Source organism: Theobroma umbraticum, unplaced genomic scaffold, assembly GCF_002168275.2.
Source record: "Theobroma umbraticum cultivar Fairchild unplaced genomic scaffold, ASM216827v3 scaffold_4.1, whole genome shotgun sequence".
NCBI classification, from domain to species: Eukaryota; Viridiplantae; Streptophyta; class Magnoliopsida; order Malvales; family Malvaceae; genus Theobroma; species Theobroma umbraticum.
This window is the reverse complement of record NW_018397258.1, coordinates 8,433,123-8,455,714: the sequence shown is the minus strand read 5'-3', so window position 1 is coordinate 8,455,714 and position 22,592 is coordinate 8,433,123. Positions and strand designations below refer to the sequence as shown.

The 22,592-nt window shown below is 32.7% G+C and overlaps 3 protein-coding genes across 6 annotated transcripts; 1 reads left to right on the top strand and 2 right to left on the bottom strand.

The window, feature by feature from the left end:
- Positions 1 to 64: 64 nt before the first annotated feature.
- Positions 65 to 5,927, bottom strand: LOC110413874 (uncharacterized). Of its 4 annotated transcripts, none has more exons than XM_089783092.1 (12): positions 5,663 to 5,927; positions 5,059 to 5,198; positions 4,836 to 4,931; positions 3,922 to 4,025; positions 2,966 to 3,150; positions 2,437 to 2,559; positions 2,260 to 2,348; positions 1,584 to 1,689; positions 960 to 1,057; positions 587 to 841; positions 419 to 502; positions 65 to 330 (listed from the first exon to the last, which is right to left on the bottom strand). In XM_089783092.1, exons 2-12 carry the CDS (start codon positions 5,182 to 5,184, stop codon positions 316 to 318), a joined length of 1,281 nt encoding a protein of 426 aa, XP_089639218.1. In that variant the 5' UTR covers positions 5,185 to 5,198; positions 5,663 to 5,927; the 3' UTR covers positions 65 to 315. The 4 variants fall into 4 exon arrangements, with proteins under 4 accessions (XP_089639218.1, XP_021280552.1, XP_089639219.1 ...); XM_021424877.2 differs by having other exon boundaries at positions 5,059 to 5,209; positions 5,663 to 5,925; XM_089783093.1 differs by lacking the exon at positions 5,663 to 5,927 and adding an exon at positions 5,442 to 5,605.
- Positions 5,928 to 7,609: 1,682 nt separating this feature from the next.
- On the top strand, positions 7,610 to 9,218 carry LOC110413189 (Ribosomal protein L14). The gene is made up of 5 exons (XM_021423937.2): positions 7,610 to 7,735; positions 7,912 to 8,013; positions 8,164 to 8,293; positions 8,372 to 8,484; positions 9,049 to 9,218. The coding sequence occupies exons 1-5, from the start codon at positions 7,733 to 7,735 to the stop codon at positions 9,103 to 9,105; spliced, it is 405 nt and encodes a 134-aa protein (XP_021279612.1). The 5' UTR covers positions 7,610 to 7,732; the 3' UTR covers positions 9,106 to 9,218.
- Positions 9,219 to 9,569: 351 nt separating this feature from the next.
- On the bottom strand, positions 9,570 to 16,402 carry LOC110413188 (serine/threonine protein phosphatase 2A regulatory subunit B''alpha-like). The gene is made up of 12 exons (XM_021423934.2): positions 15,503 to 16,402; positions 13,767 to 14,009; positions 13,532 to 13,637; positions 13,287 to 13,386; positions 13,059 to 13,164; positions 12,807 to 12,897; positions 11,673 to 11,814; positions 11,211 to 11,358; positions 10,973 to 11,082; positions 10,586 to 10,742; positions 10,391 to 10,516; positions 9,570 to 10,294 (listed from the first exon to the last, which is right to left on the bottom strand). The coding sequence occupies exons 1-12, from the start codon at positions 15,668 to 15,670 to the stop codon at positions 10,154 to 10,156; spliced, it is 1,638 nt and encodes a 545-aa protein (XP_021279609.1). The 5' UTR covers positions 15,671 to 16,402; the 3' UTR covers positions 9,570 to 10,153.
- Between the last annotated feature and the right edge of the window lie 6,190 nt (positions 16,403 to 22,592).

The following is a 22,592-nucleotide window of genomic DNA, read 5'->3' as shown; positions in this document are numbered from 1 at the left end:
TTTTTTTATAAATATAGACGATAAGGTTAAAAATAAAATAAAAAATTTTTATATTAATTGCAAATTTTGTTATTTAATAATCTTGACTTGTATAAGGATAAAATTGAAACATGAGGGCTCATAATTCCACAGACTCATGTCATCAAAATCTTATACAGCTTTAAAAAATGGCATGAATTAATATATATGAACAAGGTGGAGAGAGAGAGAGGGAAAAATGAATGTGACTTAAAGACAAAAAAATTACCCAGAATACATTAAAATCTTAAAAAAAAAAAAATCCAAGTATAGAAATTGATGTTTGATAAGCTCCAACTATGACTTCTTGGCCTGCATGCACGAATGCAAATGTAAGAATCAGTGCATCCATCTAACTAAATATTCTGATATAAAGGAAAAAAGTTGGTACAAAGCCTACCTTTTTCAAGTACTTGTTGTGGATCTTCAATGCCTCTTTGCATGCTTTCTTAGCATCCAAATTTCCAGTAATATCACCCATGATCTGGAAAAAGGCTTCCATCATCAGAGAAATGTTACTGTTTCCGCATCCTGTGCACAAAAGAGAAATGGAGAGAGAGTACAGTACCTTGACAACATCATCCAAACCCTTTGCCTCCTTTAAAATTACTTTATTCTTGGACTCGAGAACACTTGCAGCAAGATAAACGGCAAGTGCACTGTTTTTATCAGTATGTCCATTCTTCACATTTATTCTTTCAAATTTCCCATACTGCTTTAGCAGCTTCTGATCAAATGTTTGTGCACTGTTGCTATCTGAAGCTGCACTCGGCAGCTCATAGGATGAGAAGATATTAGGGTTGTATTCCATTGCCCACATCACCTGGAACCAATCTGTGTCTTAGGATTAGCACATAAAGAAAAGGCCAAAACTGAATTTTCTAACAAAATAGAGCTCATTTCTAAGAGAGACCCCAATCAATACAGCTCTTTCCTCTCACCTCCCAAAGATACAATGCATCAATAAAGGAGAATTCTCTCCGGAAAAGTACCATCAGCATGCGAAATGCAAACAAATACTCCCCACCATCTAGGTCCTCTGTCACACAAAATTAAATGAGATTTCAGTTGACGAAAACAACATTATAAATTATGAGCATGGCAAGAAAAAAAAATTAAAACAGACGGAAAAATGTTTACTTTAATCCATTTGCATGTGTAATAGCAGAGTGTTGTGTTCTGGGTACTACTGATGTCTACCTAAAGCATTGTCTTTTTGTTCTAATTTTCTTTCTTTTCTTAGCTTGGTAGGGAATAAGTTATTCATTAGAGTTGTTAATCCACTAGGTAGAGTGACCCTAGCAAAGTTTCCCAGCTGTAGTCGGGCTTTTCTAATCTCACTGTTCAAAAGGCATAAAAAACAGTTTGGTGGGAGCCCCCTACATGTCAGAATTGATCTCTCTAGTATTAAAACATAAATATTTAATAACTGATTCTGTTAGCTGGCTTTCTCTAATGGTGTGAATTCTCAGAAAAAGTTTAAAATAAACAAACGTCTATATCAATATGGAGTAAACAGTAAATAGAGCTAATTTAGAAAAATAATGGGGCAAAGGAATGCATACCAAGGTGTTGATGAAGCTTAGGGTCAACAGTTCTAATTACTTGTGAAAGTGTACTCAGCTGGGATTGCACTCCTATTGAAGTTGTACTGCACCTAAAGTTTTCTCTCTGTTACAAAAACAAAATCAGAAGTCTGACTTATACTTTAGTAGATATAAACCATAAGCATTATATGTAAGCAATCATGAAAGCCAAAGTTTTACCTGAATCTTCCCCCATAAAATAGTGTGTGTGTGTGTGTGTGTATTTATACAACAAGTATTACCATATAGCAAATAAAATAAAAGACACAAAATTAAACAAATTTTCTCCTTTTAAATAATGTTAATATTTTACTGAACTAATGGATTATCTACATTCAATCACCATCTAGAACAAAAATCTGCAGCAGTTTCAGTAAGCATGTGCTGCATACTGTTTTAATCACCATACCCCTGACATAAGCACAGAGCACACCACATCCAAACCTTTGTAAAAAAACAAGACCTTCCTTATCCAAAATGATGAACTATAAGCAATCAACTCTTTCAACTAAATTAACCAATCATAAAACGCCATATGGACAGAATAATGATTCATAAATCATATAAACTAATTCCAAGAAAATAAAACACTAAAAGATGGAGTATCATTGATTCAATTATTCAATCAACAATCCTGCAAGAAATAAAAGTATACCAGTTTCCGCATTGCACGCTCAAAACACCAAAATGCGTCTGCTTCATTTTCAAGAAGAATTACCATTGGAGAGCATATGTCATTCATTCCTGCTCAGGAAAGAATCAGACATAAATGTTGCAGAACAAGAAAACTTCGACTCGGTAATAATTAATGCAATCAAAAGCTACTACTCACCTTGTACATAACCAATATCATCATCTACCCATGAATAGATAGCAAGAACATCCCAAAGTTTTGCCTGATTAGTTGCATTCTCATAAAAGGTAAGTGCTCGATCAGTTCGAACAACATCCAAACCTACAAGCCAAATATATCAAGCAATTAAGGACCGTTGAAATTTAAAGAGAACTACAATAATATTTATCAGATAGATGCATAGATGATCTAAAACCACAAAAGGAGCCCTTTATAACAAGCATGCTTCCTAAATAAAGGTTTTCTTATGATTAACACAGCTTACAACATAAAATATCAATAAGCATCTATGGTAGAAATTTAAAAGTATCAAGGCCAGAAAAATGGTATCCTAAAAAGAAGAGGTTACAACCAAGTATGACGCAGGCCTAGTTAAAGCCTTAAAGGATATCTACTGAACTTATTGCTGAAATAAAAGTACTGAAAAAGGTTAAGGAGTATCTAAAGAATCAACATAAAGTACATGGAAAATCCATCACTTGAGCATTAAATTATGCACCATACATACCGATTTGGTGCAAGGAAAGCATCCACTGAGCCACTTTCTTGTCTGCAACAGCACTGGTTACATGCCAACCTCCATCTTCTATTGGTTGGCCATCATCAGTGATGATTGGTGTCGTAATGAACTTTCCACTACCAATAACAGGAACCATATTCTGACATTCAGTCTTCCACATGCCATACCTCTCCCTGGGATGATTAGTGTGATAAATTGAGTCAAAATGTCCAACTTAGGAAATGTAAAAAATGGATGATAAGAGAAAGAAAAAGGTCAGCATTATTGAATGAAAAAACACTAAATGGTTCACAATAAAATTACCAAATCAACACACTCGTACTTTAACATGGCTAAATACCTAAATGCTTCTTCATAAACAAAATTACCTCCAAAATGAGACTGCATAGTCAATGGAAAGGAAGCTAATTTAACAAGCTGGCTCAGGCATAAATATTCATATAGTGAACTAGTTTAACAGATACAAAAATACAAGTATAATAAATTCTTGATGTTTGACATAAGTTGTTTTACTTTCAACAGATACAAACATACAAGTATAAGCAAACCACACCAATGTAAACAGACACAAGTAGATATCAGTTACTACTCAGGTGGTAGAGATGGTTAACAACTTCAAAATAACAGATAAAAAAAGACCAGTTGAATAAACTTACTAGTTCTGCATACTGAATTTAAGACCAGTTAAATATCTATATAGTGATCTATTTGAACCAAAATATACGATGTTAATTCAGTACTTTAGGACACTTAGAGGCCCAATAACAGTTCCAGGGATATGGAAACGATATGGAAACTTTAATCAAGTCAAGATCTGGAGTCCTACTGAAATTTAGAAGTGAAAAAAGAAAGGACAAATTGAAATCATGAAGAATTTATACTTCTTGAGATGCTAAAGTTAATTTACTAGTTCTACATACTGAATTGTAATGTAAAGTTTTTACCTCCTTTGCTGTCTAAGCTGATTTCGATCTTCAAAACTACTATTAGGATCAAAGCAACCTAACAGAAACTCCCAGACCAACCCTTTGATTGAAGGATGAATACCCTAGCATAACAAATCAAGTAAAACTAATAATAATAAATTCTCAATATTCGATATAAGTTGTTTAACTTTCAACAGATATAAACATACAAGTATATTGAAATCACACCAGTGTAAACAGCAGAAGTAGATATCAGTTATTACTCAGGTGGTACAGATGGTTAACAACTTCAAAATAACAAAAAGCAAAAGACCAGTCCAAGAACAGTCACGAAAAAGAGACAAAACTGCATGTGCATACACACATGTATATGCATTCATGTAGACAAATGCCTGTAATTAGTTTAGCAAAAAGAGGGAGAGTAATAAGATTGCATTTCTATTCCTTTATAATTCATAGGTTTGAGCTACATATAAATTTAAAATCGCAAATTTTAACATTATTATATTTTTGTGTTCAACAACTAAATTTACCCACATATATGCTAACACATGATGCAGGAGTAATTCACTAAATTGGACCCTATCCATATCAAACTTACTTTGCATTCATCTGAGAGCTGATTTACTTCTCCATAAACTCTTGCGGTTTTTCACAAGCTTAAAGAAATTTTGTACTGATTTTTTTGGGTGCTAACATAACATAACTCATAGAGGTGATCTCATATTAAGCAAAATTTCAGAATTCCAAGAAAGTTAAGATTGAATATGAGTCACTTGTTAGAAAATCTTATCTATAACGTAGGGTTTATGTTAAATTACTAATCCTAATTCAATTTCCAATAGTCTGTATCTTTTCTTTGGTTCAAATTGCATATATAAATAAATGTAGTCAAGCAACATAATTATAAATAGAACTAGAAAGAAGCATACCCCTCGTTGGATCCGTCTAAGAACTTTTGCTATATCCAGGTGACCATCTTCAGAGAATGCAGCATGCCATCTTCTTGCACTGAGAGTTTTCCCTGCCTGAGAAAATGGATAAGTACTGGAAGTGCATGACCCATAAAATGAAATACGTCTAGTAAAAAGCAAGGCGTATAACAGAATTGAACTGCAACTTGAGTAAGAGAAGCGGTAAGTAAAAGATGCACACCCTGGGCCTAAAGCGGGTCTTTGGAATGTCGGCTTTGCATTCTGGTCTTATGGGATAGAAGGCCTCCAAATCCTCTGTTCCAGCGTTTTTGCCAAACATCCCAGCTATTGCCTCCCAACCAACCATTTAAATCAGTGACCCTGATCATTTACTGCCCATTAAACACAATCAAACTAAAGACATTTAACAATACTCAGAATACATAGAAAACTGTGAATACAATCATTATGTCATTGCTAGTGACAAATAGAAAGGAAGAAATGGTGAAAAAGATCATCACGAAAATAAAAAAGAAAAACATGTTGGCATCCGTAAATTCATGACTTCCTCATTTGAATGTCAAATCAGTTTTCATTGATTCATTCCCTTAAAAACCCAGATACCTCTCCTTTGAATCATCATCACACCATCAATTGTAGATTCAAATATTCCTCAAATCCTAAACAACCCACCACCCATTTTGAAACAAACTCTCCCTCTCTCTCTCTCCCCTGTCATAGAAGATCCAAATGCCAATACAAGGAAACCAAAACTGAATTCTGAAATAAGAGAGACGCTCAACATTGCATCTTTACATTTTATTTAATTGCTATATACAACTTACACGTAGAGTGATGAATTCAAATACAAGGAGCCAACTTTATTTTGCTGGGAACGGACTGGATACGCTACAATAATTCCTTCATGGAAGCTTTCTTTTATTCTTTTTCTCGGAGACAAGGCAATGAAGAACGACGCAGAGGAATCATTGGTAAGACAAGAAAAAAGGTTTCTTTATTTTAAACGGTAAACTTTTGTTGTCGTGTGCCATGGGGTGTGCAACTGGCAACTATGCTTTTACTTTTCCTTTCTCCCAAAAAGGGGCAAATGTCTGATTTTGACACCAACCTTAATTCTAGCCGCTACCCTATCTTTCATTTCCCATGCCTATTTCTCATCAATACTCTTCTTTACCACTGCCTTGGGACCTCAATCACTACTCTGTAATTAGACCTGACTCCACTAATTAAAATTAAAATATCTTGTAATTAGGTTTGAATAATAAAATTATTATTTGTCACATGCTCCGATAGTGGTCTTTATAATCCAATTTAAATAGTAAAGTTATTGTCGTTACAGATAGTGGTTTTTTAAAGTATCCATTATTGAAATTAGATTATAAATAATAAATTTTTAATATTAAATTTTAATTTTTGATATAATATATTAAAAAAATTTAAACTATTCATAAAAATTTAAATTTAATTAAATTCTTATACTTTTATTTTGAACCAAATAAACTCTTATAAATTTTTTTTAGTCAAATAAGATCTTTTGATTAATGAATGACTTAATCAAAATATCATTTGTTATTTTATATCTCGTGATGCTGATGTAATATGCTAAAATATTATAATTGATGATAATGTGACATGCTGACATATCATAATTGATGATTACGTGACATTTTAATTTGATATGATAATATGATTATGTAATATTTTTCACTCTACATTAATATCATATAAATGTCATATGGATATAAAATGATAAGTGACATTTTTTCTAATATAATTAGTCAATCATTAATTATAAGGCCTTATTTGACTTTAAATAAAAGTATGAGCTTAATCAAATGTAATAAAAAATGATTATTTGAATATTTTTAGTAATCTAAGGGCTTATTTGAGTATTATGTTATAATTTTTTATATATTATTTTTTATTTGTAATTTTTTTTATAAATAATATAGTATTTACTAAAATTTATTACTTGTTTTAAATATGATTTCAAATTTTAATTTAATTGTTTATGGACTAATTTTAATTTATGTTTTTATTAATACATAAAAATTATTTTTAATTTATTTTAATTGGTTTATTAATGAGTGTGGATATTTAACAAGTAAGATATTTGGATAGGTATTTGGATAGTAATTCAAAATATTAATCTAATATTTATAAGATTCAATCAAATAATAAAATTTAAATTAAAATATTTAAAAAATAACAAGTACATTATCTATTAATATCCCTATCGCTTGTCAGAAAAATTATTTGGGTAAAATACCTTGACTCCTTATCTGTCTCAAACGTGTAAACAACATTAATGAAAAAACATAAAATGTTTAAAATACTTTTTTTATTTTTCTTATTTTTTTTTTTACCTCCTTTACACCGGTTGTCCATCCACAATTAGATCTGACAATGAAATGCTAGATCCGACTAGATCTCCTTAGGAGAACACGATCTAGTCACGCAGCCCAGATTTGGTGCTCCCGTAAAAAATATGATGCTTTTTAACGAGATCTAGTAACAAGGTTGTCAGTCATTGAGAGGTAGAATAAAAAGAATTTTACTTGGAATAGGAGAGAAAAAATTTTAAAAATAAAAAATTATAATTTATATAATTAAATTTTTTTAAAAATTAATAAAAAATATAATTATTTAAAAAATATTATCATATCATTAAATTAAATAAAAATATTAACATCTGATTAAGGGATAAACTTATCTGTCTAGTTATTGAGTTTTAGAGTCGCCATCATTTTCTATGGACTGAAGCCCAATAAACCCGTATTGGCTCTCTAAAACCCTGAAAAGTAGAAAGTCAAAGGTACTTATATTTGACTGGTGTTCGTCAGAAACCCTAACTCACACTTCATCCTTTTCTGTTCCACGCCACAGCTCTCAAAATGGTAAGCTTGCTACAGAATTAAAATCCCTTTGCTTTTTATACATCTCTTCTTGTTTTTTTCTCGGCATCCAAACTACAAAGAGAGCAAATCATACCATGGTTTTCCATATGAATATAATAATAATAATAATAATAATAATAACTATTATTATTTTATCTTTGAATTTGTTTGTGTAGCCATTCAAGAGGTATGTAGAGATTGGAAGAGTGGCTCTGGTTAACTACAGCAAGGACTATGGCAAGCTCGTTGTCATTGTCGACGTCGTTGATCAAAACAGGGTACAAATTATTATTTTTTTATAATTTTGGGTGTTAATGGGTTTTAGTACTGTAATTTAGCTTAGATTTAGGTGGTAGAAAAGTGTGGTTGAAATGGTTATTATTGTTATGAAATAAGCTGTATTAATGGCTTTTTTAATGTGGTTGTAGGCTCTTGTTGATGCGCCTGATATGGTAAGAAGCCAAATGAACTTTAAAAGGCTAACTCTCACCGATATTAAGATTGATATCAATAGGGTTCCTAAGAAGAAGACTTTGATTGATGCAATGGAGAAAGCTGGTGGGTGTTAAATCCTTAAAAGGGTGGTCTTTTCTTTTTTCTTTTTTGTTGCCTGAAACTTGCTTTATAATGGTGCAGATGTGAAGAACAAGTGGGAGAAGAGTTCATGGGGCAGGAAGCTGATCGTTCAGAAAAGACGGGCATCCCTTAATGACTTTGATAGGTTCAAGCTCATGTTGGCAAAGATTAAGGTCAGCGAAATCATTCAAGTTTTTTACATTGCACTTTTTCGATGCTATGCTTACCTGGTTTTTGCTATCCTTTGAATTTTGTTGTGTTTACTTTAGTACTTAATGGATGTGAGATTAACATAAATCTGAGTACACAATGCTGATTCTACGGCTGCCATGGATAGTAAACACTGCTTCAAGAATATGCAGTGTCCAGGGCACTCATTCCTGAATCCTTGTTCAAGTGTTTAATCTCTAGATATGTAGCTAATCCAGTCCTGCTTTATGAATGAAAGCATGTGCTTTAATCTTTGAATGGAAAAGAAGTTGAAGTTAAGTTAGTACACTTTTCTTGCTGTAGAGTGCACTGATAGTAGGCTGAAATTTAATGTTTTAAAGAAGCTTGGGAACCAAGACATGATACCATAAGCTCTTGTAATAAATTTTGCCTCCCTTGGTTAACTTCTTGTATATTGCGCTAATACACATCAATCATGATTGTAAAAATTTTGTTTCAACTCCAGAAATTGTTGCTTGATTTTATAATTTGTTGATCCTGATGAATACTGCAAATTTGTACCGCAGAGGGCCGGGATTCTCAGACAGGAGATGGCGAAACTTAAAAGGGAGACTGCAGCCTAAGCTTTCTTCTATTTAAGCCTTCCAATTTTGTTATTAGATTGCATCAATGCACCACTTGCAAACCTACCAAGTTGATTTTGTGCGTTATTTTTATCAGACTGTTCCTTTATCAATTGTCTCTCCTGCAGAGTTTTTTTTTTTTTGACCTTTTGAACGAAGTCCCATACCCACAGACTATTACTTACTAACTTTTGTCGGACTAATGAAAAAGATTTAACTCGAATTATAATATCCCAATCATTAACTTGCCCGACTCTATACTTTGGGTTAAGAAAAGATAGGTGCCTTGAAACCTACTAATAAACCGGTGGCTTCCTGCGGACCTGTTCAATGTGACCCTTTAACCCTTCCCAACCCCTCTCTGGTTATAAGGCATATGATCCGAAGTTGAAATATAAAAATTTAAGTGAAATATTTTTTCTAGTCCTGAAAGCTAGTGGAAGAAAAACCTGACCATTTTCACATGGTGAAGAATGAAAGAATAAAGGACTTCAGTATCCTTACTGCAGCAATGTGGAAATTTCAGCTCTCTACTGTTTTTTTTCCCCTCCCTTCTCCCACTATGAAGCTACGAAAGAACCCAGTACATTTAAGGGTAGGCAAGGAGGCAGGTTCTGTCCAGCCGTTAACAGGCCCACAACACGTTAACTAGGCAAGCATGCTATCCACCTCTCCAGCCGGGGCTCAAAGGCAAGGATAAAAGCAAATGGCCGTCTTAACCAATTAACAAAACGACTTTTAACACAGTTGCAGACTGTTGATTTGATACCTGGGTGATGATTAATTAAGGACAGGGATCATCCCTCCCTCTCTAAAGAAGCAATTAGCTTTCCTGACTGGAGATTTCACTGTGGAACTTGAGTGCAGCACAGCATAATTGCAAATAGCCTTCAGGTGAAATGAGGGCATAAAAGCTATACGACCCAACTTGATATTTGTGGCTGATGAATTTGCAGCTCCAGATCACCATCATCTGCATCATCTCCATGTAGCTTTCATTCACCTCGAATATATTTGACAAGGGCCAATAAAACTCGCCCCACTAAACTTAAAATGGGGCTTCAAGGGACTCATCCCAAACTTCAGCACTCCCATTTGAGGCATCTTCAACATCTTCTTCCATTGAAAGCCTGATATACTCCCTATGTGCAAAGCGATCCCACTCTGTCAACGTTGGATCCTCACGTTCCTGCTCACACAAAAAATGCCAAACAGGTTATTGTCAACCCAAAGAACCAAACTAGCATTAATTCAGTATACACTATCCAATCATGCAATCACTAACCTGCCTAATCATGAATGGATCACGTGTTTCAAAAGCCATAAACTTGTTAAGATTGAAAAGGATGTTAAAAACATTTCCTGAAAGTTTGCACCCTTTCAAGTCCTGTAGCGTGATATAATCTTCTCTCTGCAAAATATCAAGTTAAATCAACTTCACATGTAACAAGCAAATAAAATGTAAGAAAGTAGTCTTAACCTCAGGTGCAATCATGTCGAATATTTGACACAATATGTCCTCAAAGAGCACAGGTTCTTGGGCCATGCATTTCATACGATGCAGCTGCTCCTCGTAGAAGAATTGCATTTCATTGGGCGTGAGCACACCATTTCCATCCAAATCTATACACTTGAACCTGTAACAATAACCAATCATATGTAGAAAAGCTAGGGTAGTCAAGCTGGGAAGAAAGCTATAAGGCATGAAACAGGGTAATGCTAAAACATTTAAGTTCTGCAATTATAGCAAGGAGTGTTGCATGCCAAAGTAATGCATCATGTAAGAATCAACTCAACGTTTAATAAGTAAAACTCTGTAGGGTAATTTATTTTGGAAAATGAGGGAGGGGAAACAAATAAAAGATACCAATATTCAAGACTAGGCTCAGATGATTTGTCCTCCTCTGAGAGCATGAAGTAAACAAAGTCTTCATAACCCATCTTCCCTTCCACCTCACTAGTAAACTTCCGTGGAGCCTGAGATGGAATTTTCATGAATTAACTCAGCCAAAGTAAACCTCAATATAGGAAAAAGGTTTATTGTACTTGAAAATGGAAATTAATTGATTCAGAAGTCTAAAGAAATAAGGACCACAACAACCAACCTGCGAAAAGATTCTATCAACAATCCTGTAGGTAAGGGCATGATTGCCAAATCTGATGAGGTTTTCTCTGTCAATGAAGAAATCGTGGTCTGTGTCCAACTCCCAAAACTTACAGTAAATAACATAAAAGTGTTCATATGAGAAGTACCTAGAAGATGAAGCAAAAAGAGATTTTATAATTTACATCATTAGAAGAGGAAGCAAAAATGCAAGCTCTCCACTATGTTCAAAGGTTTGCTGACCATTCAGAAAGAAAAAAAGGAAGAACTTCCATGCTTTTACTGACCAACTAAAACAGTAGAGAGAGACTGCAGCCCAAGTTTGCATTTTGCATCAGATATGTAATTAAAAAAGGAGGAAGTATAATGTTTTGGCTATTCTTCAAAAGGACTGTGAGAATTTGTTTGTAGTTGCTTTAAAAAGAGCAGCATATATTCTAAAAAGGTCCACCTGGATACTAACCTAAGGACTTTGTTAATGTCCTCTTCCTCATCTGCATGTTGCAGGGCCGCAATCAGATTTCCACGTTTCAGCTCCCTGAGAGTAAGATGGCCATTTCCCGATCTATTGATGTGATAAAATATTCTGTATATGACAGTTTCAGCTGGAACATTAACACAGAAATTTATGTTGTCCAGTATCAGTTATTCACTATTAAATGTCCAGTGATTGGAGTAACAAAAAACTAAATAGATAAATGAAACAATCCATGGAACCCCCAAATGTCTTAAACAATCATTCAACTCCTTTTGAAGCGTCTTTTTCCAGCTTGATTATGCAGAGGAAATGTCACCCCCTACCCTTTCTCTCTTCTTTAATTTTAAAATCATTTGCTGAAAACTCCTCAAGCAGAAATGCATTCTTAACAATCAAGCACCATGATGTCTATGTTTAGAATCTTTGTTAACTTAGCCAGGATTACACAACTATCCTACAAAAACAGTATTCATTTTCTAAAAGAAATTATTATAATTCTTTATGCATTTTTTTTTAGATCGATAAACTGAGAGTTTCATAAGCCAATGCCTTGATGATAAAATGTAAAAGTATATCAATTAACAAATGAGAAATGTTAGTAGGTGAAAAATTGCAGCTTCAAGATCTATCAAGCCACTTTTTGTGAGAATTTCCCAAGAAATTATCAAATCTGCAGGTACAAATTCAGCCTTCAGACTGAAATCAGAAGCCATGAATTGGCTCGCAGGATATTGTAAATGCATGTCAATCTTGCTTGGGCAAGGCTAAGGGTTTGATTCGAATAATATTAGCAATTTCAGTCTAAGTCATTCAGAACCCTATGCATACAATCCTGTTGGTTTCATTAACGTTTGTCCAATGGGCTCTTTGAATAATTGCATTACATTATAGTCCGAGTCAACAAGATAAAACTATATGCTGTGAACTTTGCATACAATTCCTGCCAAACTACATCATCATCCTTGAGATTGAACCAATCCATGGGATACTCTGCAGCCAATCTAGCTGGTAGATTGCATGTTCAAGTATGGTTGTAGCTTTGCACATTAATTCACTTTTAAAGAATTAAGGCATGAAAAAAGGAAATCAAGTTTACTACTTGATGGTTATTTCAGTTACCATATCTATCTTGAAACTCAGGTGTGCTTCTCAGGAATTCTAATCCTGGATGGGTTGCCAAAAGTTCTCGAAGAACAGGCTTGAAATCAACCTGCATCCAAGTCCCAAATGAACTTATGAAGAAATGAATAAAATGCGAAAAACTTTAGGCTCTCAAAATGATAATTTTATCAGAAGAAACTGCCAATCAAGATGATTTGTCCTGAATGAACACACAAAGAAAACCTGAGTTAGGCGGATGGCAAAACAAACCTGAGTGAGGTGCTTACGGCCTGGCTGCCTAAGAATTTCAAATGTTTGAGTTGCTATATCCATCGTCAGCATGTGGCCATCAACCCAATACTTAATAAAGGCATCTCTGAAGTCAAACAATAAGCTTAAGAATGCATAATAAATGCACTTATTTAAACAGACCCATGTTTAAGCAATCAGGGTAATTCCTAGACATAAAACATCAATTCAGTTACAAAGATGCTCTACCTGGTCACTATTCCAGTACAGTCTACATCTATCTTTCTAAAAAGTGCAGAAGAGAGGAAAGATGGTAGCTTGCAAACTTCCTTTGTCACTGTTTTAAACTCTGCATAACCAGAGAAAAGGATTAATTCCTCTCGAATTTCAAGGGGATCTTTTCACCCTTATGCACTAGGAGAAAGGGATGTTTTAAGGGGAAAAAATGACTTAAAATATAAAATGAAGACATAAAGATCAAATATACATCTCACCATCTATTTGCAATCCATTTAGAGGATTATTAAAAAGGTGATTAATTTTAGAAAGACATTGTTCTTTCAATTCCTTTGTTGGTGGACGACCATTTTGGAAATAAAACTGCAAGCAATTATCAGAAGTATATTTTTCAGCAATCAAATGTAGTAAAACCAACATTTCCAATCTAAGAAAGCTTTAAATTATATATAACAAATAGCCCACAAGAGGCCTTTCAGTAGCAAATCAAACCTGTGGAATGACTTCTTGCATTGGTTCACTAACTAATTTCAATGGAGAGCCAAGAGCTGAAGGGCTGGACTTCTGCTTCGACATGCGAGGAGAACCAGATGAGCTTCTTGGAGAAAGTGGAGGTGCATTGCCACTGGGAAACATGGAAGGCAATGAATTGCTCCCAACAACATTTACATTAGAAAGGTTCGCAAAGGCATTAACAGTGGACCCTACCTTTGCATCATCAATCAAAGATTTGACCTGCACTCATATTAAAATGGGAGATATGAAAGCTCATTGCATGACAAAACATATATTGGTTGAGATGAATCTTTAGTATGGTGGAAAATCTAGTAACCACAAAAGAAAATAAATTTAAAATCCACAAAATTTTCTAACTTATGATTTTTCCATATTCTATCAAATTCAGTAATTAAAGAAGGTAGAAATTATTCAATTGAATAAATGAAGTAATTGCGTTTAAAAAAAACATAAAAATAAGTTAAAAAAAAACAGATAAAAATAACATATGATAAAATAACAAAAAAAAAATAGAAAATATTAATAATAAAAAAATGGACTTAATTTTTTTATTGTATTTGTTTATAGTCTTTTTTATATTCTTTATTATTTTTTCAACATTTATATTCAAAATTTACAATTATAATAATCATTTACAAAAACAAAATGTCACATTTCGAACGGAAATTTAAAGAAATGGCACTTTTGCACCCCCCCCCCCCCCCCCTCTCTTGCGCCCCTCTTAATTTTCAATATAAAGGAAGGGTAGGGGTACAAATTAAATTGACACATCAAACTTTAAATATACTTGATGTTAAATATCAAACATTACACCAATTAAACGAAAATTGAACCGAAGATATCCAACTAAGGCAAACAATGTAGACATCCTTGTGTCTATAGCATACCATAAAACTTGTAACAGACATGTCTGTCTTAACCAATTATTCAGAATTGACAAATATCTTAGATAGGTCAGAGCCTGTGGACCTCATCCTTTTAGTTTTGGCACCCTAGGGGCCCCTAGAGCGGCATGCAACCACCAGGATTAGGATCTCTCTCCATAACCATCTTCATGCATAATATAAGTGCAATTTTCACCATGATTACTAGACCAAAATAATATCATAGAATTATCTGTTCACTTTTCATTATAGCACGTATCATGACATTTACATTTAGTCAAAATCATGCACTCACGTTTAAGAGCATAAAACCACCAAAGAAGGTACCCTATGACTACGAATCAGAGTGACTGCTCTTGATTAAAATGAATCTATGCTTGCAGCCATTTGTACCTCTCTTTATTGTTTTAAATCTCAGTGACATCATCAACAACGGTAAGCCCCATCCGTCACACAGTAATGAGTCCTTTTTTTTAATGTTTAAGTTTCACATGTCCCTTCTTAGAAATAACCAAGTTTTACACTCATCCAATCCTAGTAACTTTTTCTTATCATTTTTATTTGGTGTGCAAGTCTTTTGGACCATCCATTCATTGAAACCTACACAGATCATAAGATTAACATCATGGTGCACTCAAAGGCATCATATTATTAATTCCCGTGAACATCAAAATGGAATAACTTTCAAATTACAACAATTAATACCATTAGACACTATATCCAAACGTAAGCAGCCAAATAAAGTTAAAAAAAAAAAAATCTAATCTATAAAACAGATACTAACAAATCAATAATAACAGAAGTTTGATAGATAAATAAATAAATTACCAGATGGCCGGTCTCTGGAAGCGAAAGCCACTGCGAGAACAAGTCCTCGACAAGTTGAGGACTGGTTTTTAGAGCAAATGGAGACACTTCGGGAAGCTGCAAAAGCTCTGGGTCCAAACAAGCAACATCCTCCAATGCATCAACTTCCATTTTTACAAATAACGACATCTCGCCGACCTTATCAACCACACTAAAAATCAACACTCTAAAACCCTGACTCGTTCAGTTCTTCAAATGTAACAGTCCACACTTCACTCTCCCGATTTCTCTCAGAAAACGAAAATGAAACAATCGGGCTTCGGAGTCATGGTTTCTGAGGTGAATTGACAACACTGTAGAGATAATTGACAGATTTTACTCCAAATTGTTAAAGAAAATGACCGTACAAAATCTTTTTTTTTTTCCACTGGAAGGAAAAACGTCCCGCTTCAAAACACGCCGTTCCCCCAAAACCCTAACTGTCGAGTTATGAATCTGAAACAATAAACTGACATACGAATTCTCCGAAGCTTCTCGCCGGAAGATTTATCTGTTTTGGCTTCAAAGCATCAAGTAAAAACTGACAAAATACTTCCCTCCAACAATTTCCGTTTGCTTTTGGTTCGGACAAGGAAAAAAAATGAAAAAAAAAAAAAAACCAAACCAAACCCAAACAAAAACAAAGATGCCAAGGGGATAATTATTGGCGGTGAATCTGAGATAAAACGTGGAATTTTAGTGAAGGATTAAAAGAAACAAAAACTTAAGAGAATTCAGAGTTTTTTTTTTTTGTTTTATTATTATTATTGGTTTTTCTTACAGAGAGGGGGGATAGACAAGAACGAAAAAGGAAACCGCTTTGGAGAAAGGGCAGAGAGAAAAAAAAAAGAAAGAAACGAGCGAAGCGCGTGGAGTGGTGTGTTTCAGTGTTTGTAAGTAAATACTAGTATACGTATAATTATACGGTTTTACTTGGGTTGACCTATGGTCATCTCATCTGTAATCCTTATCCGCTTTGCTGACGTAAACATTTGATAATTTTCGGTTATATATGTATTCATCTACGCCCGTTTGCGTTTCCCCCGTTGGTGTACCTTGTGTTTTAGCTGGCTCGTTTCGGTTTTCAATTTTTTTTTATTTCATCTTAATCAAATATTCAAATTTAAAATAAATGCTGAGATTAAGAGGGAGAAACCCATTTCAAAATGATTTGACTTTAACTTTATCAAGTGGTATCAGTCGAATTCAACTTTCCATTGATGTGTAGAGATGATAATGAATACACCGTAATTAGGTACTCACATACATATGAGGTTTTTTTATTAAGTTTGAGATGATTATGGGTAGCAAATTTAGTATTCATTTCGAGTTTGGATAAGGTACAAGTATCACTTTGTGGATATTTCATATCTAATATTTATTTATTTTTTGTTATTTAAAATATTTTTAAAATAATTTGTTGTTTAAATTTAAAATTTAATATTAATTTACTTTTATAAATGTAATTATTAGGAAAATGTATGAATGTGAATTGTGAAATATAAATTTTTTTTTATAAATACGAGTTCAAGTTCGATTGATTAGTTAATAATGAAGAGGTTAATAATTTTTTTTGCACAATCAAGTAGTTAATGAGTAGTGAACTTTTAAAAGAAAAAAGTAGTTAACGAGTAGTGGGTAGAGTATTAGGGTTCGAGTAAGAAATTTAAAAAATAACTAAGTAGTTGTAGGGTTATCTTACTTATTAATAAGATTCGAAATAAGGTATTTAAAATTACTGAATACCTTATCAATTGATAACTTTACAATGAAAGATATCAAGATCGAAGTAAGTTCAAACCAAAGTGAATCATTCTCCTCAAGACTTGGAATATCCGTACTTGATGATGAATTTGAGAAGACTTAAAGATTTGCTCGAGCATGCTTGGGAGTTGAGTTTGTTGGTGAAGTTTTTCTTGAGAGCCACTACTATTTGGAAATTTAAGTTTTGAAGAAAAGAGATGAGAAGAAGAAATGTATACAAATTACATGTTAAAACTTTAATTGGAAATTTGTACACAAATGACATTTTATTTATCAGTTGGATCTCTAGTATTCTTTCCAATTGAGAATGTCATCTAAATAATTCTTTCACACTTTGCTTTAAGGGTCAACAACTTGATCTTGAACAATGTCCTCTAATTTGCTTCAACGATCAATGACTTGATTTAAATAATGTCCTTTGATTCATGGATTGAGACCAGTATCAGTTTTCTTTAGAAGTTCTTCACTTGAGACTTGAGACTTTGGACAAGTTTTGAGTTTTAAAAAATATTCGCATTCTTAATTTTTTTGAATTGTGTCAAATGTGTTGGAGAAACACTATATTTGTCAAATGACTTCCATTTTTAGTCTCTTTGACTTTATCTTTAAGTTATTTTAATTTAATTAATAATAAATCATGATGATTTATAAATAGTTTTTTGATTGGCCCCAAATTTGAAATTTTGAGTTTTGATTTGGTCAAATTTGCATATTATCTTTAAATTATTTAGATTTATTTATAGATAAATTGGATGAACAATAGACAAATTTTAATTGGTCTAATTTTGGATATTATTTCTAAATTATCTCAAGATATAAATATATAAGTCAAAAGTGACTTTCAATTGATCCAATTTTGTGTCTTTGAGAAAATTTAGTCAATAAATTAATTATATAGCTATCTTTAATGATGTCTTCAAGTCCACGTGGCGGTACATGATTCGTCTTTGAAAATTTTCTTCAATTTATCAATTTTGGACATGTTGCATCTTATAATTGGATAAAAAAAATTTTCTCCTTTCTACAAATGCCCCCTCAAGTCTTGAAATTTTTTTTTTTTTCAGTGCCATATTTACTTGCATTCTTCACTTAAGAAAAATTGTTACATACACACTGAACATGTTACCAATATGTTTAAAAGAATTCATGACCAACTAAAAATATGCTATCCTTTTACGCATACTTTTGTCTCATCTAATCTCAACAACAATTGAAATTACAATCCATCCATGAGACAATACAATCTTAGCATATTTTATCTTGGCACACATTGAAATTATAATTCATTTTGAAGATTATTCTTTGTCTCGTCCAATCTTGGCATTCTTTTTTCTCTGCATTAATTGAAATTTCAATCCATCCATGAGACAATTTATCACATGCCATTTCGACATTTTTTTTTGTTTGTCTCGACCTCAATTGAAATTAAAGTCCATCCATGAGATAGCTTTGTGTCATGCAATCTTGGCATGATTTACTTCGACAACCATTAAAATTAGAATTCATCCATAAGATATCTTTGTCTCATCTATTTAGAATTCTTCTATGAATCAATCTTGCATTTTGAATTTAACTTCAATCATGCTAAATGAGTAAAATTATCCTCCAATCAAGTAGTTAACTCCTTAGTCAATTAGGACTAGGCTTTTGTTCTTTTACTCTATAAAATAAGAGTTCCTTTTGCTAAATTTTTTCACGCTCAAATAACAAGACAAACAATAATTTCTTGAATGGTGATTGTCTTTGTTAGCAAATTGGTTGCTTCTTGTCACGTAAAGCTTAGCTAATAAATTTTTCTAGACATTTTTTCTTGTTGCCACAATTGCATCTTGTGGGGTTGAATAGTAATCAGCTTATCCATCTTGGTGTCAAAATCAATACCTTGATAGAAACTTCATACTCCTTTGTCTTTTTGCCTATGTGACTTGTTATGCAACTTCTTCAAAAATGACTTTGGGTACTTATAGATTTTGGATGCTGAATCTTAATGCTCTTTTTCCTTGTTTTTTTTTTTTCTTTCACTTTGGTTTTGCCTTCAAATGCCACCTTCTACTTGCTACCGACTTATTGTTTTCATCACTTGTTTGGTTACTTTTGTTCTTCATCTTCTTTCTTTTTTCAATTATTTTCTTTGTTTTATTTCATGATTTTTTTTCTATTGCAGATGTCCAATAAGATATTATATTAATGTCGGATTTTAAAAAGGCTTATGATAGCATAGATTGAGAGTTCTTTGAGTTGGTGATAAGTGGAGCTGTCAATATGGGCTGGTCCGGCTCAGTCCATTTTTTTTTTTAAAAAAAACCCTCATTTTTATAATACTACTTGATAAATTTTCTATTAATAAAATTGTTCTATAATTTAATTCATAAATTGAATAATAAAAACATGTTACAAATAAATAAATTACACCAAATATAAAAAAATAAATTACATAATAAAGTTTAAATCTTTAACACACACTAATATCCTATAAACGTAAGTATATAACCACATAATAAAAATTTCAATACTTTTTTATATCCTCCTCAATCCTCATTCTCATGCAAAACATTTAAATCTTGTTTAGACAGTAATGATATCTCAAGGTCTGAATCATTATTAATTTATCATCTAATATTTATTACCATAAAAGAAAAAAAGATAATAAGTTTTAATCTAAATTAAAATTTTTAATTTGACAAGTAAAAATTAAAAACATTGAAATATATAAAATAAGCAATACCGTTGATAACTAAATTATTAATTTACATAGTTAAATATATAAAATTATTAAATTAATTAAAATTATTTTTTTCTGACCCATAGGGCTAGCCCGCCTTAACCCACCTCAGCCCACCGATTTGATGGGTTGACCCATTTAGGTTCGATTCTAATATGAACTTAAATTTTCAAGTTCAGCTTTCATCATATTTAATAGAAAATGAGCTATTGGGCTAAGCCCATTTTAACAAGTCTAGTGATAAGGAACATGAGTTTCAAGACTAAATGGAGAGCTTGTATTATGTCATGTATATCCACAATGTTTATTTTGGTTCTAGTTAATGGGACACCCACTTAACAATTTTGGATGAGAAGGGGTTTTGACGAGGTTGTTCACTAGCACCATTCCTTTTTAAATTGGTTGTCAAAGTCTTTAATTTGTTGATGCACAAGGCAACAAGTGAATGGATGATTGAGGGAGTTGAGATAGGTAGAAGAAGACTCTTCATTACACATTTATAATATGCCGATGATACAATGATTCTCTGTAAGCCTTAGTTTTATTTTTTATTAAATATTAAAAGGATTTTGATATGCTTTTAGGCTATGTAGGGGCTTAAGATAAATTTTTAAAAGAACTCGTTGATTGGAATTGGAATGAAACAACATATAATTGAGAAATAGGCTGAAAGAATAGCATGTAAAATGGAAAGTCTCCCAATTGCATATTTGTGGTTGCCTTTAAGAGGTTTGGTCAATTCAATTAAATTGTGGCAGCTAGTTGTTTAAAAATTTGAAGCAAGACTTGCAAGGTGGAAAGTGAGGTCCTTATCCACGGGTAAGAAGGCAACACTTTTGAAGTCAATGTTTGTAAGTCTCTCAATTTTTTTATGTCAATCTTTCAAATTTCGATGGGGGTGAAAAAAAAATTAGATAGAATTCAAAGGCAATTTCTTTGGGGGAAGACAGAAGATGAGGAAATCTATCATGTTAATTGGAACTCCGTTTGTTTATACAAAGATAAAAGGTTCTTGAAGTTATTGATTTATATCTCAAGAATCAAACATTTTTAAACAAATGGATTTGGAGGTTTGGGAGCTGGAGAGTTTACGGAGAAGAATAGTTGATGAGAAAATGGGAGTTGGTAATGAATGTTTGCTACCCATTAACGAGAATAAGAGGATGACATTGAGCATTTGTAAAAATATTTCAGAACCCCTGTACCTAGAGGATGGCATGGAAAATGTGGTATGGGTTTTTTGGTTGGGAATGAGAAAAAGATTAATTTTTGCAATGAGCAATGGATTAGCGGGGTAATTTGTCAAGAAAACTTCCTTAGAATGTTTGATTTGGCAAAAATGGAAATATTAAAAACTTTGGGGAATGGGTTGAGGATCAATGGAAATGGCGGATTGAACTTTGGAGAAATCCCTTTGAGGAAGGGGAGAATTGATTGAATTTCAACAAACTATTGGATGATCGAGTGATTAAGAGGAATTTTGCGGATAAACTTATTTGGAAAAAATATTTTTTGTGTTTTTGTAGGTATGCCCTTTGGTGGATGGAGATTCGAATTTCTTCTGCTGGTTTTATTTGTTCTATTTACTAAAGAAACGAAATGGTTTCAACTTTTCAAAAAAAAAAGGTTACTGTATTTTGCGTTGTTACCGCGTGGTAACACATCCATAATTCTTGGCTTACCTCACAATTTTGCCATCTGATTTGCTTCAATTCTTTGATTCTTGGTTGCTAGCATTGCCACATTAAAGCTCATGCTTTGTTTCCATTCTTGATCTTTTTTGAGATGTTAATCTTGATTCCTTTACCATGCAAGACTAACACTTGTTATTGCCATGTTAATCTTGATTCTTTTGCTATAATTTTTTTTTTGAAACCTTAGATGCTTTCTTAAATGCCACTTTCTCTTGTTGTTGGTTGTCAGCATCCTTGTTTCTCCTCTCAACAAATTTATTTCTTCACTTAAACTAACGATTTGATTTTCTTTTAGTAACTAAAATCTCAAATCTATTGCTCTATACTTAAGCCAAGCCTAAATTAGAATGGAAGAAATTGAGAGGTTCTTAATCACAATAACAACCTTGGTGAGTGCCCATTATAGCATAATTCAAAATTATAGTGATCAAAATTCCCACCAAGTTTCGTACTCATGTATTTTGTTCAATTTAGTCTTTATATTTAAAATCAAAGTAATTTAATTTCTTAATTTAAAGAATTGCTTTAATTTAGTCAATCCCTCTAATGATATTTAATTTTGCTTTTAAAAGGGACGTTGACATGATATATTTCAATGACGTAAAATGTCACGAGATACTGATGTGATGATGTGACAATGTTACGTGATAATACTAACATGACACTGACATGCTAACATGTCAACATAATAATATATAACGAAGAACGAAGAGTAAAGAATTTGTTTATAATTATTACTAACTCCGTATCTCCCTTTTTTATTTTCTCTACAACTTGAGAATTTTTTTTTTCATTTTTGTGCATTTGCGAAGGCATAAATTTGATGATCATGTTGCTGCATTTGTCGATTTAAAGCAGAAATTTTTTTAATGGTATGTTGTCTTGTGTAAAT

What these genes read in the sequence shown, in the direction of transcription:
- LOC110413189 (XM_021423937.2), top strand. An exon ending in TGATGCAATGGAGAAAGCTG is followed by an intron (nt 8,294 to 8,371) that starts GTGGGTGTTAAA and finishes ATAATGGTGCAG; the next exon opens with ATGTGAAGAACAAGTGGGAG. An exon ending in TCATGTTGGCAAAGATTAAG is followed by an intron (nt 8,485 to 9,048) that starts GTCAGCGAAATC and finishes TTTGTACCGCAG; the next exon opens with AGGGCCGGGATTCTCAGACA.
- LOC110413188 (XM_021423934.2), bottom strand. Translation starts at nt 15,670, where the DNA reads ATGTCGTTATTTGTAAAAATGGAAGTTGATGCATTGGAGGATGTTGCT. An exon ending in TCGACATGATTGCACCTGAG is followed by an intron (nt 10,517 to 10,585) that starts GTTAAGACTACT and finishes GATATTTTGCAG; the next exon opens with AGAGAAGATTATATCACGCT. An exon ending in ATCCATTCATGATTAGGCAG is followed by an intron (nt 10,295 to 10,390) that starts GTTAGTGATTGC and finishes TTGTGTGAGCAG; the next exon opens with GAACGTGAGGATCCAACGTT.
- LOC110413874 (XM_089783092.1), bottom strand. Translation starts at nt 5,184, where the DNA reads ATGGTTGGTTGGGAGGCAATAGCTGGGATGTTTGGCAAAAACGCTGGA. An exon ending in GCTTTCCTTGCACCAAATCG is followed by an intron (nt 2,560 to 2,965) that starts GTATGTATGGTG and finishes TTTGGCTTGTAG; the next exon opens with GTTTGGATGTTGTTCGAACT. An exon ending in TAAGCTTCATCAACACCTTG is followed by an intron (nt 1,058 to 1,583) that starts GTATGCATTCCT and finishes TTTGTGTGACAG; the next exon opens with AGGACCTAGATGGTGGGGAG.